The sequence below is a fragment of the Lutzomyia longipalpis genome, chromosome 3, assembly GCF_024334085.1.
Source record: "Lutzomyia longipalpis isolate SR_M1_2022 chromosome 3, ASM2433408v1".
NCBI lineage: Eukaryota > Metazoa > Arthropoda > Insecta > Diptera > Psychodidae > Lutzomyia > Lutzomyia longipalpis.
Window position 1 is genome coordinate 18798387 of NC_074709.1, and position 17095 is coordinate 18815481.

General features: G+C 32.0%; 2 protein-coding genes across 5 annotated transcripts in view; one reads left to right on the plus strand and one right to left on the minus strand.

Moving 5' to 3' along the window:
• The window catches only part of LOC129792365 (transient receptor potential cation channel subfamily A member 1), a 1125827-nt gene that overhangs the window by 936967 nt on the left and 171765 nt on the right, over positions 1-17095 (minus strand). The window lies entirely within an intron of this gene.
• LOC129792368 (probable serine/threonine-protein kinase ndrC) overlaps positions 6698-17095 on the plus strand; it is a 37987-nt gene continuing 27589 nt past the window's right edge. For all 4 annotated transcript variants that reach the window (XM_055831350.1, XM_055831351.1, XM_055831353.1 and 1 more), the window contains exons 1-2: positions 6698-6894; positions 15208-16034. In XM_055831350.1, coding sequence (XP_055687325.1) covers positions 15857-16034 — 178 coding nt within the window. In that variant the 5' untranslated portion in view covers positions 6698-6894; positions 15208-15856. The remainder of the gene's footprint in view (positions 6895-15207; positions 16035-17095) is intronic.

The window sequence follows — 17095 nt, forward strand, 5'->3', positions numbered from 1 at the left end:
AATTAATTGAAAAAACTTTTTTGGAAAATAACAAAAATGCGAATAATATCGGAGTCAAAACTAAAACATTGTTTTCTTTATTTTTCTTTATTGTCACCTTTTCTTAATTTAATATGTTTCAAGTGTTGAGAACGTTGAGAACCATATTTATATCTTATGAGATTGGTTCACTTCATAAAACTAAAGCCAGACGATTTTATAACAACTTTTTGAAAGTATTTCATCTGTAGAAAATGAATATCTTATTCGAAAGTCTTGATAAAATACATATGCCAGAATTATTTCTTATATCTCTTATATCTATTATGTAGATAAAAGATTAGTATATAGCTACTAATAAATTATCTTTACTTTAACACCATAAAAACATATTTATGAACTTCATGAATTTTATGTCAGAATTAGAGAATGTTTTTAACAAAGAAATATTGATAATATTTTTAGTTTTATTTTGCAATCAAAAATTAAACCTTGATAGCTCCATTCCAGCAACCAAATAATTTATTTATTTTTATACGAGGTAAATTGGAGCGAAGCGGGGATTTGTTGCGCTTTGCGCAAATTTTAGAGAGAAGAAAAATGTGATGATTTTATAAGAAGAAGATTAGAGCCACTTTAAAATTTGCAAAGAGAAGAATTCATTTTCAAACATTTCCGGCGCGAAATTCAAAAATTCGCATAAAATTCATGACTTTTATATGGGGGCTACCTGAGGGGGGGCTTTGTGGGGAAAAAGAATACGGCCACTCGAAACCGCCTGTTATAAGGAGCCTCTGTGCCAAATTCCATCGCGATCGGACAAACGGTGTAGATTTGTATAGCCGAACACGACTGATTACCAACAAACAGACCTTTCTTTATTATATATAGAAGAAAAGAAGATAAGAAAAAATAGATATTGTTTGTTCATCCTCAGGGTCATGAATAGAAATTTCAGACAGCAAAAAAATCTTTTACAACAAACCTCGTACTATCAATCTGAAATCTTTATATCTCAAGAATTAATTATCAAAATAAATTTTTTAAGTCATTTCCATTTAAATTTTTTCCCTAAACCTCTTGTTTTACACCAAAAATATCAAGGCATTGAAAAAGTGCCAATAAAACCAAAAGAACATGTGAGAAAAAAGAAAATTGTCCTCTGCAATTGTCCAATTCCCAGAAAAAAATAGAATAATTTGTTATCACGGATTGCATTACATAAGCCATATACATGTGTATTGTACAGCAATGAAATTTCTTTGTTTAACCCCTTTGTATTATAAAATAGAAATTAAATGTTATTTTTTTCTAAAGAAACCAAAAGAAATCTCTTAAGACAAACCTCATAGTAATAAAACTAAAATCTTCATGAAAGGTAATAATACAAATAAAATTAAAATTTTAGAATATGTAACATTTTTGTCAAAAATTATCTCTCTTTATTCAATACATCCCCCCCCCCACCCCTAAAGGTCCATTCTTTAAGATGAATATAAATACAGCGCACCTCAAACTCTTGCAAGAGAGACTTTGGAAATTAAAAGGAATTTTTAGGAAACATTTGGAAAAAATAGCATTGCTGAAAAAATGTTGCCATCTGCAATGTATAATTTTACCATTAGGATCACCTACAAGAATGGTAAATTGATAATACACACCGTGAAAGATTTAGGTAGAAAGAATGATTTTTGTACACATTTTCCATGTAAAAGAATAAAAATTAACAATTGTGGCCATCTTCAACATGTGACCATGGTCTGCATAACACTTGAGGCTCATGCCAAGGATCTCAATGAACTCCCTATAACCCAATGGGAGCTCTTTAATAATTGTCAATTGCAATTTTATTAATATTTTGAAGATATTCACCAATGACGTATGAGAAATGTTGAGAAAATATCAAAGAAAAGACATTGTATGTCCATCATCCACTCTGTCCACCATCAGAACACTCCCCATGGCAATTTGTGAGACATTCCAATGGGTATTTATTGGTAAAAAGGGGAATTTAGGGGAAAAAAGAAAATTCCGCAGCGGGATTAGATCCCCGGACTGTAAAATAGAGAATCCAGTACACCATCCACAAGGCTATTATGCCATACAAGACACCCGATGCCAGATTCATTAAAGCTTTCGACCCAGACGCTTGCAAATTTGTATTTGAGCTAGAAATGACCATGGTAGTTGGTTTGCAATGGATTTGTGGCACTCTAGAGCATGTACCTCGATGGTTAATGAGATCATGCAGATCTTTGGTTCATGTTGAAGATGGTATTTGGCAAGAATTTTTTTTTAATTGAATTAATTTAATTAAATTTTACTTTGGGGTTATTTGTGAGTTGATTTATTTTACGTTTTGTCAATGGTAATTTTAAGGGGAATTGCAGATGGAAGTGTTAATAATATTTTGTCAGCAATACTTTTGGTTTGAGAGCCCTTTTTCAAAAATGCTTTTCAATTGTATTTTTGAGCTTGAGGTAAATGTAATGTGAAATTTCACTTCATGGACCCTATGAGGAGGTGGAAGAATCAATGTTAATTGTTGTGAAAGAACTTTCAATGCTCTCTGCAGCCATGAAAAGGATGTTAAAATAAAAATTATTGCTGACACAAAAATTTAAATAAAAACAGTTCCAATTGCAACTTTAAAAGTGACCAAATTGCAGTAAAGAAGCTACAGATCCTCGAATTTACATCCAAGGAAGTCACAAAACAATTCTTCCTCAAGTGTTAAAATTGTTACCATCTTCAACTATCACCAAATAAATTTATTAATTTTTTATTAATATTTATTATGTCTCTTTTTATGTTTAATGGAAAAGACATGATAAATTAAAAAAAAAAATATCTTCAATTGTGCCATCTGCAAATACCCAAAGACCATGGTCGTATTGTGTTCATTTAAAAAATACTTTCTTTAGAACCACAGAAATCACAAAGGAAAAAATAGTTTTCAATAAATATTTTTTACCATAAGATTCGTCAGGGTTGTTGTTGAAGAAGAAGAGACATTTCCCCAATATAAGATTGGAAAATGTCTGTAAATTGTCAATCAAATACTACATCTTTCAATTTTAATGTCTTCAAAATTGTTGTCATTGAAGAAGAAGAAAAAACCACCTCATAATAATATGAAAGAAGTTGGTGAAGAAAAGGGAAATGTTGAAAGATATAAATTGCAGAAAAAGAAGAGGAAAATTTACCACAATTAACAATTTCATTATTTTTTCCAAATTCTTCAAATGAAGAAGAAGAAAAAAATCACCTCAAAGTAATATGAAAAAAATGGTAAAGAAAATGGCAAAAAATATTTTTAATTTTATAAAAAAAAAAAGTGGAGGAATAATTTCCATCAGCAACCACCCACCGCATATTTACAAATTCCCTTTTATTTGTATTTTCTTCAAATAGTTGAAGAAGAAGAAAAAAATCACCTCATAGTAATATGAAAGAAGTTGATAAAGAACTTATTTGTATTTTCTTCAAATTGTTGAAGAGCCTACATTTACCAATTTTATTATTTTCAATATAAAATAAATTAAATTTCTTTAAAAAATCACTTTAAAATCACCTCAAAGTGTTATTATGAAATTGGTGAAAAATGGCAATAAATTGATGGAAAAGAAGAGGAAAAATTTACCACTCAACTCACCACAATTAACAATATCATTATTTTCTCCAATTTCTTCAAACAGTTGAAGAAGAAGAAAAAAAAATCACCTCAAAGTAATATATGATGAAGTTGAGGAAGAATTAATTCCCTTTAACTTGTATTTTCTTCAAATTGTTGAAGAGCCCACATTTACCAATTTCCCTTATCAAATGCGTATTTCCTCAATTTTCTTTAAAAGAAAATGTTGATGAAGAAAATAGAAATTTGGTAAAGAACAGAGAATTATACATTTAACACTAAAAGAAAAAAATGTCCATCCGTAACCATTCACCACTATTAACAATTTTAATATTTTTTCCAATTAAATAAATAATAATTTTATTAATTTATTTAAAGGAAAAAGTTCCCTTTTATTTGTATTTTCTTCAAAAGAGTTGTTGATGAAGAAGAAAAAAATCACCTCAAAGTAATATGAAGAAATTGGTAAAGAAAATGACAAAAAATATTTTTAAGAAAAAGTGGAGGAATATTTTCCATCAGCAACCACCCAACTCACATTTACAAATTCCGTTTAAATTATATTTTCTATAAAATTTTTGTTGAAAAAGAAGAAAAAATCACCTTAAATAATATGAAGAAATTGGTAAAGAAAAGTGCAATACTACACATTGAATGAGAAGAAGAGAAAAATTACCATCAGCAACAAACCTCCTCATTTAACAATTTTATTATTTTCTCCAATTTATTAAATAAAAATTTAATTAATTTATTTATGTAAAGAAAAAAAAAGTTATATGATGAAGTTGAGGAAGAATTAATTCCCTTTAACTTGTATTTTCTTCAAATTGTTGAAGAACCCACATTTACCAATTTTATTATTTTCAATATAAAATAAATTTAATTTCTTTAAAAATTGTTCTTGTGGAAGAAGAAGGAAAAATCACCTCAAAATAGAAAAAATTTCAATAAAGATGAAAGAAAATTTCCATTAGCAACCATCCACCGCACACATAAAATTTCCCTTTAATTTGTATTTTCTTCAATTTTTTTTTGAAGAAGAAAAAGAATGGTAAATGTTGAAAAATATATATAGCAATGTCCATCGGCAACCACTTGACCATTCATATTTAACAATTTTGCATGAATTTGCACCGAATGAGACACGTACGGGAGCATTGGAGTGTGTTGAGAGAGTGCATACTGTTGTTTTGCTGAAAAAATGTACATAGCACAACTTCATATGCCATCATCAACCACCAAAGAATGTCCAATTGCATGGTCATCATCGAGGAGCATCCAAATCCATTGAATACTGCCGCGAAGAAAGCATTAAAATCCCACAATTCTCCCCAAAGGCATTTTCCCACTGTACAGAGGCGCTTTTGCTTGTGCACCCTGTGAGCTGTCAACGCAAAATGGCAACAAATGCAATATTTTGATGAATTTTCATAAATATGCGAAAAACTCATATTTAACGATGTCTGAGCGAAAAGTCATGTATGGAAGAGTTGTAGGGCTGCACGAGGCCTATCCCATGGGCTAGAAAAAGTATATACATATCTAATAAATTTCTTGAGAAAATGGCAAATGTTTGAAAGAAGCCCCCTTTTGACCCCCATGGGGTGCCCCCACAATGTTGGTGTCTTCGCAAAAGTTGTAGCCCATCTATCTACCTTTCCAACGAGCCCGACCTCATTGAAATCCATACAGTACAGCCTGAGATATTGGGCATGAACTAAGACACGGAATTTTAAGGGACAAAAAACTTTAACCCTAGATTTCTAAGGACTGAAGGCCTATTCGAATAAAGTAAGACCACTTTGTTCTAACACTTGGCCATGCTCTATCGAACCCCACAGGTTTCGTCCCGATCCCGCTCCCAAGGTTGGGGTACTCTCCTTGTAAGTTTAGCTTAAGTTTCTTAAGCAAGCCTTAATCTTTCGTCAAATAAAGCTTTAGTATATTCAAGCTAGGACTAAGTTTTTAAATCTAAGCCTAACAATTTTAAGCTAAACCTAAGTTTTTTTAGGCTAGCTCTGAACTTTTTAGGCTAGACGAGGGGAAAGGAACCTGGTTAGCGCCTAGTTTTTAAGCTAAGTCTAAGTTTTTAAACCAAGCTTTTTTTGAAATCCGGTAATTAAAGCTTTAAGATTTGATCATTACTAAATCCAAATCGTGCAAAATTTCTTAAATGCCTGAAGACGTCGTGGCAAGATGATGAGGTTTATGCTGCGAAGAATAAAATAAACGCAGTTTTAAACGGATAAGATAAAAACCTTTAAGAAAAATTTAAATAAAAATTTATCCAAGAAGACCAAAAAATCATAATTAAAAAGCAATAATAATATTTTATTTGCATGAAATAATGCAAAATAAATCCCCTAATAATTGTTTCTTTCTTCTCCACAAAAACATTTTACCTTATAAGTACCTTTGTGTGCGATAATATGGAAACTTTCACGAGACTTCTCTGCAACAGATTCGCATGCGGTTCTCTCAAAAAAAGCCCTTTCTTCAATTCCCATAGTTTCTGGGGGGACTTTTAATTTTCACTGTGCAATGAGAGATTATTCAAGCTTTTTGCATTTGCGCTTTTGCAATTTGTGGTTCGATTAAAATAAACTACTGAATGCAAATTATTTCCTCGCATGAAGTGTTTCATTAGGACTCCTTCCAGCATCTTCCCATATATGCGCGGAGAGTTGTTTTGTTGCGCAAAAGAAGCTCTCACTCGCTTTTGCATGTGCTGCCAAATGTGAAGCTTGACACCGTGTGATTTTCCTGAAAATTGAAGAGATCACATCGAATAGATTGGTGGAGAGTGAAATTGGCCAAATGGTTTGGGTTCAAAAATGTCGAAGAGGACTCTCTGTGCTGCAATGGCATTTGTGGCCTCCCTCGAGGGCCCCCATCATTTAAATGGCCACAATCTCGCGCGCATTCGCTTTCTGAATGAACTGCCGACGTAGTACGTGAGTAAGAGTTGCCGGCTGTACGGGGTGGCGAGGGGGCAGAGGAGGTGGTGTGCCCCCCACCTGACTTTCTTACACACGATGCTCACGGCGCGAGCTCCCCAGCCGATTCGCTGAGAAATTCGTCAGCAGTCCAAGCAAAACATTCGTTGAGCGCGTATGGCTGTCGGTGCCAAACATGCCAATTTACCCATAAAAGTTTTCACATATCGTCATTGTCGAATTGCTCGTTTGTTTCTTTTTTTTTCATTATTAATCACTCCAATAAAGTGTCTCGCTTGATGACCATTTGAGGTGAAAGAATAGCAGCAGCTTATTTGTCAGCGTGTAAGTGTTGAAGTTTTTTTTGCTCAAACTGCATATGGCATTTGGGCGGCAAAAAAACTGTCGCCATCATTAGAAAGTGAAGCATAATAATGCTATGTATGTGCTATCAATGAAATTCAAAGTAGTTTTTTTTTTGGGTGGCTACACCTGGGGATTATACATAGTGCGAAATATCTTTTCTATTTCTTACACATTGTTTGGGGAGTTTTTTTTTCTTGGAAGCTGGTTGTGTGTATGCTTTAAAAAAATAAAAGAAGTGATAAATGTGTGATATAAATTATTGGGTAATCTCCGTGCGACAAGGAGAAATTTTTGGAGTGAATGTACCATTTTTTACTGAAAGCAAGACAGGTATTTCTGTAAATAACAAGTAAAGGCTAAAGTGGGCTGACAAATCCTATAATTGGCCAAGCATAATTCAGATTTATTAATTTTTGTTAAATTAAGGAAATATTTTATAAAATCGATTTTTATTTTATTTAAAAAAATATATTTTTCTAGATTTTGAAATATAAAAAAAATATTTCTGTAGTTTGAAGCGTAATTGAAGTAATCGCGTAAAAAAGTATTACGTAAATATTTTAATATAATTTCTCTTTAAATTTAGATTTTTACATTTTAATGGGTTTCTTAAAAGTCAAATTTTTTTGACGTGGTTCTGACGTCCATTGAATGCCCTGAGGAAAGACTTAAATAGTCCGAAACGTCGGCTTTTAATAAAAATTAGTTAACCGAGCTTGAGACCGAAAATACGACTTTTAAGAAACCCAAAAACGTTAAAGGTCAAATTTTTTGCGTAGGGGAGGGCGGGGTTAATAAAGTCACTTAAGGGTTTGGAAAAAGCCTAAAATATCATATTTCCTAGCTAGATAGAGCAAAATGATCTAAGAAAGAGTTATAGGGCAGTAAATTTCCTAAAGAAATGAGCCATACATTTCGTTTTATCTATTTGGGAAATATGATATTTTGAGCTTTTTCTAAACCCTTAACTAACTTTTTAACCCCGCTCTCCCCTACCTACCTACTAATATTTTTTTTTACCATTTTTCTTTACGCTTTTCTGTGTAAAAAATCTAACAAATATTCTCTTAATACGATAACTTGTCTTGGTCTTACTAGTAAGAATAAAAAAATACTTTATTAATTTTTTTTTAATAAACTATGAATATTTTTAGCCTTACGTCGCGTTACGTAAAAAAGTTAACGAAGATTGTCCGTTTACGAATTTACATTTACAGTAAAGAACTGGCATTCACGAAAGTGGATAAGATGTACTACTCTCGCTCATTACAAATAATGAGTTTGAAGAGTACATTTGAGGAATTATTGTACTAATATAATTATAAGAATAAGAAGATTTTCTAAGTACTTTTTCTGTTATAAAATTTAAATATTTATCAAAAATATGTAAATTTTTATCTTAAATCCTTAGTTTATATTAAGTCTCTTTACGTCAAGAAGAAAAATTCATTTATAATTCTTTACTAAAAATTACTCTTATTGTTTACACGATCTTTTACGTTTTTATATGAGTTTTCAATAAGCGTTTAAGCTATATGTTTTTTTTCAGTTTTTTTACACAAAAAAAAATACTTAAAATACAATCGGTTATGCATTATCTTTAACATATTACTAAATGCCTTATTTTTATAATTTCAAATTTTTTTTAAATATATATATTTTTTAAAGATCATTTTATGGAAGTTTTTTTTTTGTATAATAGTTTGTAGATTGTTTACCTGTAAAATTACTGAAAGTCCTTCAGTTTGTCAATTACACACCCCACGACTTTAGGATCAATTGGTGATGCTTCCTTGATTGGTATCACGTCATATGGAGGTACCTGCGGAAGACACGCGTAAGATAAGAATTTAGATTTGTACTTGCTGAAAATTTAATTAATTACCGTGCACTGAGCTGTGGAAGCGTATTTTTTCGCAAGATCTTTTTCTCACAGAGCGTTTCGCAATGTTTGAATGTACATTTTCGCGACGAAAAGTAATTAAACAAATAATTCGTGTGTATCCGACAGAGGTTCATGCAAAAAAAAATCCACCATGTAATTTTGGAATGCTTGTCGGGTATTTTATGACCTTTTTCTTTGTCGTTTTTTTTCTTAATGTAGTGATGACTTTGCCACTTTAGTAAACACACACAGGAAACATTTTCTCACAGCAAGAAGAAAAAAAATCCTACGCGTCTTTGAGGTTGTCTCTGGGTTGAAAAACTTTGAAAAAAAAACTCGCCAAATATTTTGAATCTTTATAATTTTCTACCGCATAAAAATCCATCAAATTGAGACATTCACTGCGAAGATGATTTGCTGTTGAGGAAATTGCTCATCATTTTTCCACAGCAGCGTGTGGCTGATAGAGAGATTACTGAAGAGTGAAAGCTTTTCACTGCGGTGATGGTTGTTCGATTGCCGATGGGCTGTTTTTTTTACCCGCAAAATCCCGCAATATTTACCTGGCAAATTACACAATATATAATTTCGTATAACCGGGTGAGTCATTCGTTAATTGAATTTTAGATTAGATAAAAATAATTACAAAATTTTCATAAAAACGACCTCCAAGCTATTTTTCCATGGATTACAGCGATCGCGATGCTTTAAAATTAGGGATGTTTTTGCATAAGAGATTCAAGTTTCTTTTATTTGGAAATTTTATTTTATACTCTGTTAATGATCTTTGGAGAATTTCATGAAAAAGTAATAAAAAAAGCTTAGTAGATGACATTTTTAGGGGAAAATCCCCCGAGCAAAGTATTTTAATCCCGAAAGTTATATGTTTTGTGGCGATCGCCGGATTTCCTTTCTCAAAATCATGGAAACTATAGATAAATTACATTATTTGTAATTTAATTCAAGAACATTTAATCTCATAAGAAAAGGGGACTTACTAAATAATATTATTATTTTATTGATCCAATAAAAATGGATGATTTTGGAGCCCAAATCGTAAATTTTATTTTCTGTCCAATCATTAGGATTTTTTTTGGAAAACACGCACTTCCAATAAAATTATATCTGATTTAGGCTAAAGTTCAGTTTTCTTAAAAAAAAAATTAGGGCCAAACTTATATAACATTTTTTTTTCATTAAGTATTTAATTTATATTTGAGTGAATGTGACCTTTTCTTAGGTTTTATTCTCGTGAATTGAGTTTTATTACAAGACGGTTCCATTAAACAGAGCAAAGCAGACGAATAGGAGAAAAAGATGAATAAGGTGACATTACTTTAATAAAAATTTTTATATCTATACTCGAAGTGTGATTAAGAATCATTTTATATTAAGATAAAAAAAGCAGATTGTACAACAAAAACTTTTATAGTCAAATTAATTAATCTTTTTACACGTTGTAGCTATAAATTCGTCATCTTCACATACGTTCGTATTATTTTTTTTATTATTTATACAATTAATAAGGTTTTTAAAAGTTTTATCTTTAGTGTGTGGAAAATTTTTAGACTATATAAGCTTTTTCTCTAGCTATAAATTTTTTATAAAGGGTTTTTGAGAATAAAACTTTAATTTTAAAAACTCTGCTTATTCCAGATGTTTCAAAGGAATCTCGTCAATTAAAAATAAATACCTACCTAAATTTTATCAGTACATTCGGCATACTCCATGTCTGTTTTAGTAGCTCTGACGACGAATTCATTTAAATAAATTATAAGATTAAAGTAAAATAATTAAATATTAATTTTTTTTCTGAATTTCCTAGAAAACATTGACTAGAAAATTAAATCAATTTAGTTTATTCACAATCAATGCATTATTATTATTAAAAAGTTAAAAAAAACATTTTGGGATTTTCAAAGACATCGTTCAATAAATTAGGCTTCAAATGTAACCAACATCGGAAAATCCTGTTTAAGAAAAACCCCAAAAAATAACAATATTAATAATGTGTAAATTCTAACTGCTTTCACAAGAGACCCGCTTTAAAAGGATGAAAAAGAAATAAAATTTAAAATCGGGATTTTCGTCGAGATTTTCTCATTTACCAAAATAATTCAAATAATCAAGTTTTGTTCCTTAAAGGGTTGAAACATAAAAACGCAATTTAATATATTTATTTAACACCTGATATTGCAACTTTCATACAAGACTGTTGATTCATTTATGTTTTTTTTTCTTCAATATCCAATCACTTTCAACTACATTTAAGAAAACAACAAAATAAAAAAAAAACAAAACAATTTGCTCTTATTTTCCAAATTATTGACTCTGACGTGGTCGTTAAGTGCTATACCGCGTGATTATTTATTTTTGCAACCAGACGAAAGTTACCATGTTGTGATAATCTTCAACCTGTTCACTACCTTGGATGGTTATGACCTTGCGATACTATGAAATTTTTGGAATACTCTCTTAAAAAAAAACTGCTAAAAGAGAAATAAAAGAGAATTGGTTGTTTCTCAGAATGCACTTTTCGAATTACATTGCGATGCTCATTGTACCTGACAAACTGTTGACCAATATGATGGTGAAAAGATTGATTGGCAGCAATTTTCGACGACTCTCCGCAGATTGGGAAATAAGGCAAATCAATTTTTCAATTTCATGTATTTTGATGGGTCTGTACAGGCTGAAATGATGTGGGATTGATGCACATTAGAACACAAAAAGCAATAATTTTCGCGTTAGGCAACATTACTGACCGGATGAATAAATTTCCCACTGTGGCAGTACGCCCTCTCTGCATCGACCCTCCATTGGCAAGAGATGTAATAATTGAGATTTCCTCGGGAGTTTTGCAATCTCTTTGCCGTCTTCTACGGCTTATGGGATCTACTGTGTGAAGTTTGAGAGATCTTGGGAGTCTGGCAATGATTCGCCAATTGCACGCAGGAACAGAAAAATCAATGGAAAATTGGATGAGAAGCGAAAACGGTGAATTTTCACCTTGGGCCACTTGTCAATTAACTTTCAATATTGCTCATACGAGAGGAGCAATTTGTTGCCTATATATACTTTACTCTGTACAATGAAACCTCTCCGTGGTGCGCAGCTTTCCCGCCCAATCCAACGATGCAAATATGAGGTCTCAACGCGAGCTTTTCCAATTGATCGCCCACCTGTGCGCGCATTACCTGCAGCCATGTGCTGCATGACTGACTCTTTCACCCTGCCGTACGCATTGATTGAGTACTCAACATTTCCATGCATAATTGCATTTATTCCATTCTGTTTTTTCTTCTTCTGCTACATACACCCGTATTGCACACAAAACGCACCGAGAAAATTGGGACAAGTTTGTTTGTAAAATACCTTCCATACCGCATTTGCGAATACGGCGTGCCAGAACAAGATAATCTCGCTTGAGGTACAGAAAAAAAGAAGCATCAAAGAGATAAAATTTAGCCAATGTTTTATACCTCCCAAAGAAGGAGATAAAAGAATTTATGTATACATTATGCTAAGAAAAGAGCTCCACGATGAGTTTTTTTTTTGTTAAAATTCTTCACTAGGTTAAGGCAAGAAACACGTGAAGAGAATTCATATACGGCACAAAATGAATTTAATGCTATAAAATTATTTAGTGAGCGCTTCATAGAATGGAATTTTTTTTTCAAACTGCCGTGCATGCAACAATGGGGCCCAAGAGAGTGTCCTCGACTTAAATAAATTATACAAAGCTCCGTATGTTTTGCACAAACATATAACCAACAAAGTTCAGATGCGGAGTTGATGGCCCACACTAATCTCGCCTTATTGTAGTGCGCCTCAAGAGCACAAGCCCGAAAACGTTCATACCCACCGCTAATTGATGCATGGCCACACAGGTCCGTAAGATAACATTTTGACCCATTTCCATCTTTGAACGTATAACCAAAAAATTCGTTGAATTTTTCATGTTGAAGCACAACTCAAGAACATACATCATCAAGAATAAGACATGGCCACTGAACTTTATCAGATTGTCCAAATACTTGGAATCCCACGGAATTCAACATACATACGAAAAAAAAACTTGACGGTGGGGAAGCATAGAAGGTCTTCATTGTAATTTTGTGCTAAATTAAATTCCAAATAAAGTATTTGATTGATTAGAAAGATAGGATTGTTGTAATGAGATTAAATATAAATCAAATTCTTAATTCAAAGGAAAAGGAGTTTATTCCATTTTATGACTCTCATAAGTTTGGTGAAAAATATAATTCTGGAATGAAAAATACCTTTAGAGATGATAAATATATTTGAAATATGCCTAAAAAATGAATAAACCACGCCCCCATCATATCTCATTGTGAAGTTTCAAAACACGAAGCATATGCAGCAATTGGAGCAAAAGTATCAGAGCTACATATGAATTACTGTTGCATTTTATATTATTGAAATAAATTAAGAGAGATTATAGATTGAAGGAAATGTGCATATGCTCTAAACTCAAAATAAGAGACAAAATTTTGAATAAGGGCGTGGTTTTAAAAATAAATTGTTATTTATCCTGGTTGAAAAATAAGAATAAAAAACTAGTTGCAATGATTTTCTTCAATATTACAATAATAGTTTCATTACGATTTAAAAGAAATCATAGATTGAAGCAAATGTGCATATGCTTTATGCTGCAAATGAGTTAATAAAATTTTTTCAATATCAACTTGTTTTGGAGAAATCTCTTGCGATTATTCTCAAGTGAAAATGAAAATTGACTGCGTTATAACGATATTTTTGATAGAGATTTAAAAGAAATCATTGTTTAAAGCAAATGTGCATATGCTCTATGTTTAAAACGAATCAATAAGATACTTCCGATTTGAGCATAGCTTGAAGAAATATTTTGTAATCTAGTTGAAAATTTAAAAAAAAAATTAAACAATATTTTGGGTATAGATTTCGAAGAGATCATGGCTTTTAGCAAATGTACATATGCTCTATGCTCAAAATAATCCAAAAAAAAGTTTGCAATGGGGGTGTGGTCTTAAGTAATTTTTTACAACTTTTCTCTTAAGAAAAAAAAAACTAAAATTTTTTTATTCTTAAATGTTTTATGATCTTCTAACAAGATTTACAACAAAATTCCTGGTAATAAGCTAATGGTAATTTATCGTCCCCTTATCTTAAAAATCAGAGTTGGAGAAAGAATCGCGATCTTTGAAAAATAATGGCAATGTTTTGAACAATACCACTGATGAACTATCTTCTTGACCATTCATTGAACAAAGTGGGACATCGCTAAAAGTGTTCATCTTCATTTTTTAACGCTAAATTCACAAGTCCATAACATACACGAACGAATGCTACCTGATTGTTCTACTTTCATCTTCCATTCAATGCAAGTTCGTCTAATATTTTTTTTGACTTTCTATCTCAACATGTAATCAATGTTTCTACGCCAATAGAGCTTCGGTGAAGATCACTTTATAAGAAAAGAATCGCAAGATGTCCTTCTGAGATTGCAAGATATAAGATACGCCATTGCTTCTAATTGAAAGGCAAAGGTGTTTTATGAGTCTCTTGAATATTGAATATTGGTTACAAATCGCGTGTATAACTTTATGGAGATATGCTAATAAATTTTGGAAATAAATCTTATGCTTCATTCTGTAAATAATCATTAATAAATATTATTGTTGTTAATACAAAGAAATACCTTAAAATTTGTATTAATTTCTGGGTGAATGTGTTGGTATATAATGGAGTTACGCACGTGTAAAGATGATGATTTACTAGATTATGTCTTTATCTCGCAATAGTCATTAAACTTCATAAGTTTTCAGTCTTCTTTTTGCACTATTGTACGATAATTAAATTGAGACAAAACTTTCATAAATAAAGGGGTATTAGGGCGTATTAATTTATTTCACAATTGCTTCGTAGCTGAAGATTTACGATCAAACGGCCATTGAATATGCTTCTGTGCAAGAGATTTACAGCCTAAAGCCCTTGGATGTGCTGTGCACATATTTCTGCAATAATTTTCCTTGTTTTAGTTAGAAGAATGAATTAGTAGGTAGGTAGGTAGGTACCAGGCTTGTTGCTATATATGGCAAAATAAAATTTACTGGAAAAATTTCTTCAAACTCCCCAACTGTTCAAACATAAACTTGAAAATTAATAAATCACTTTGTTAATCAAGGCAAAGAAATCTTCCAATATATTTACCCAAAAACAATCAAGAGTTTGTGAAATAAGTTCAAACTTGTTTCTTGAAAAAAAAAATAAAATTTATAAATCAATGAACACAGCATAGTTTTATTATGTTGGTGATGGAGAGAAAACATAAGACCTGTTTTATTCACGTAAATTTTTCTTTCATAGTTTATTGACGTGTGCCTCTTTGGTGTTTCTCATTGCAGATGATCGAGACGGAGTATTCTCACTTTGGCATATGGAAAGTGGACACAATTATACCCTACTTTGCATGCAACAGTGTGATGGATAAAGTGCGTATATAGTGATGAAGTGTTTCTCAACATTAAAATAATAATAGTGGTGAGGTAAAAAAAAGTGAAGCAATATTCTTGTATTTTCTCTCTCAACGAGAGAACTGTACGGTATATACCATCGAAGAAGAATAAATTGCATCAGTTTCTCCATAAAGCCAGTGAATTGGTAGAAACTCTTGGTGTAATTACACGCATTGCATTGGAGGTGGATTCTTCTCATATATATGGAATTTATGCTATGGAAGCTTTCGTGTCTCTGTGGAGATACATAAAAAATATTTTCTCAGCATCGAATTGCTCAGCAATTGAACAATTAAAGAGGTGCGCAATTTTGTGATTTTGCTGTTGATCTACAGGTTGAAGGAAAAAAAAATATTAAAAACGAAACATCGTGCAGAGTGCATAGAAAATTGCATATAGTGCAAGAACAAGAGAGGGGAATTTTTCTTGTGTGAGGATTTTGTGTTTGTGAAGTGGAAGAGGAAAAAAAATGTAGCCACGGAGGTTTTATTACAAAAACCATCAGGGACCAATTCTTCGAGAGGTGCAATTAAATGCGATGCACAGAAAGGATTCCGGCGCCAGCATGAAATCTGTCTCTTTGTCAGCCCCACTGATCCTGCTGCTGATAGTTTTCAGTGAAGGAGCCGCCACTGGAGCTTCATCGCCAATTAATCCGGCCACCAATTGTACCGGGGATGGTCAGGCAGTGCGTGCAAATTGCACATCCGATCATGGTATGTTTTCTATTTTTTTCCTCCATTTTATTTTAAAACATCCACTATATGCACCTTAGCTCTATAATAATGCTGAATCTCTTGTCTACCACACACCTTATTTAATCCATAAACAATCCTGCGAGGAAATTTTTTTCCCTCTCTCCCCATTCAATTCATTTCCTTGCTCATCTTATGGGAGTAAAATGCAGCAATTAGTCTTGAGATGTAATTCAAGCAATTCAATCTATGCTAATCTATTTGCCGTGTTCCGGTGATTAAGCTCATACCCCTAATGGATTGTATATTTTTCCCATAGCATCTTGTAGGTATTTTTTTCCATCTCTTTCTTAACTGTTTGTATAAAATCTGGGAGAATATCGACAAAGCAAAGGAATTCATACGATGTTATATGCTGCGAGATTAATGCACAGGGCTAATGGGGCAATGTACACCATCACTCATCATCAATCAATATTTCAATTTGTTCATTTATTAAGATGTTTCCCGAGATGTCTATTATTAATTTTAACTTAATTCTGCTTTCCTAAAGTTTAAGTCGGACTCGGGAAGAGAGATTAATTTGGATGCTTTAGTGAAGACGATTGTGGTTTTATTAAAAATCAATCTAAGAAAGAAATAAGAAATCCTCCTTCGTAGCCCGGGGTCTTAGAGTTTATATCTGACAGGTGCCAAATTGAGGTTTTGGAAGAGATGGAGAATTTAAGAGAATATTTTTTTTTGTGAAGGTTAGTCAATTTGAACCCCTTTCATTTTCACAGAGATTGGACTGAAGAAGTCTATTCACAGTTTTTCGCGTTTCTTTTTTTTTAACAAATGGTGAATAAATTGTTCTAAATAAAAGCTAAATGGACGAGATGTAAAGATTTATATAAAAAATGTAATAAAAAAACCGTGAATATTTTAAATATTTTGTAATTCAAAATAATGTTTTATCTCGGAGATCATTGACCGAAGCACTGATGCATATGCTTTCTACGTTGAAAGAATAAAAGATATAACATGGGCGTGGTTTTTGCAATTTCTTAAATAATTCTTCACAGTGATTTCCCAGCTGATTC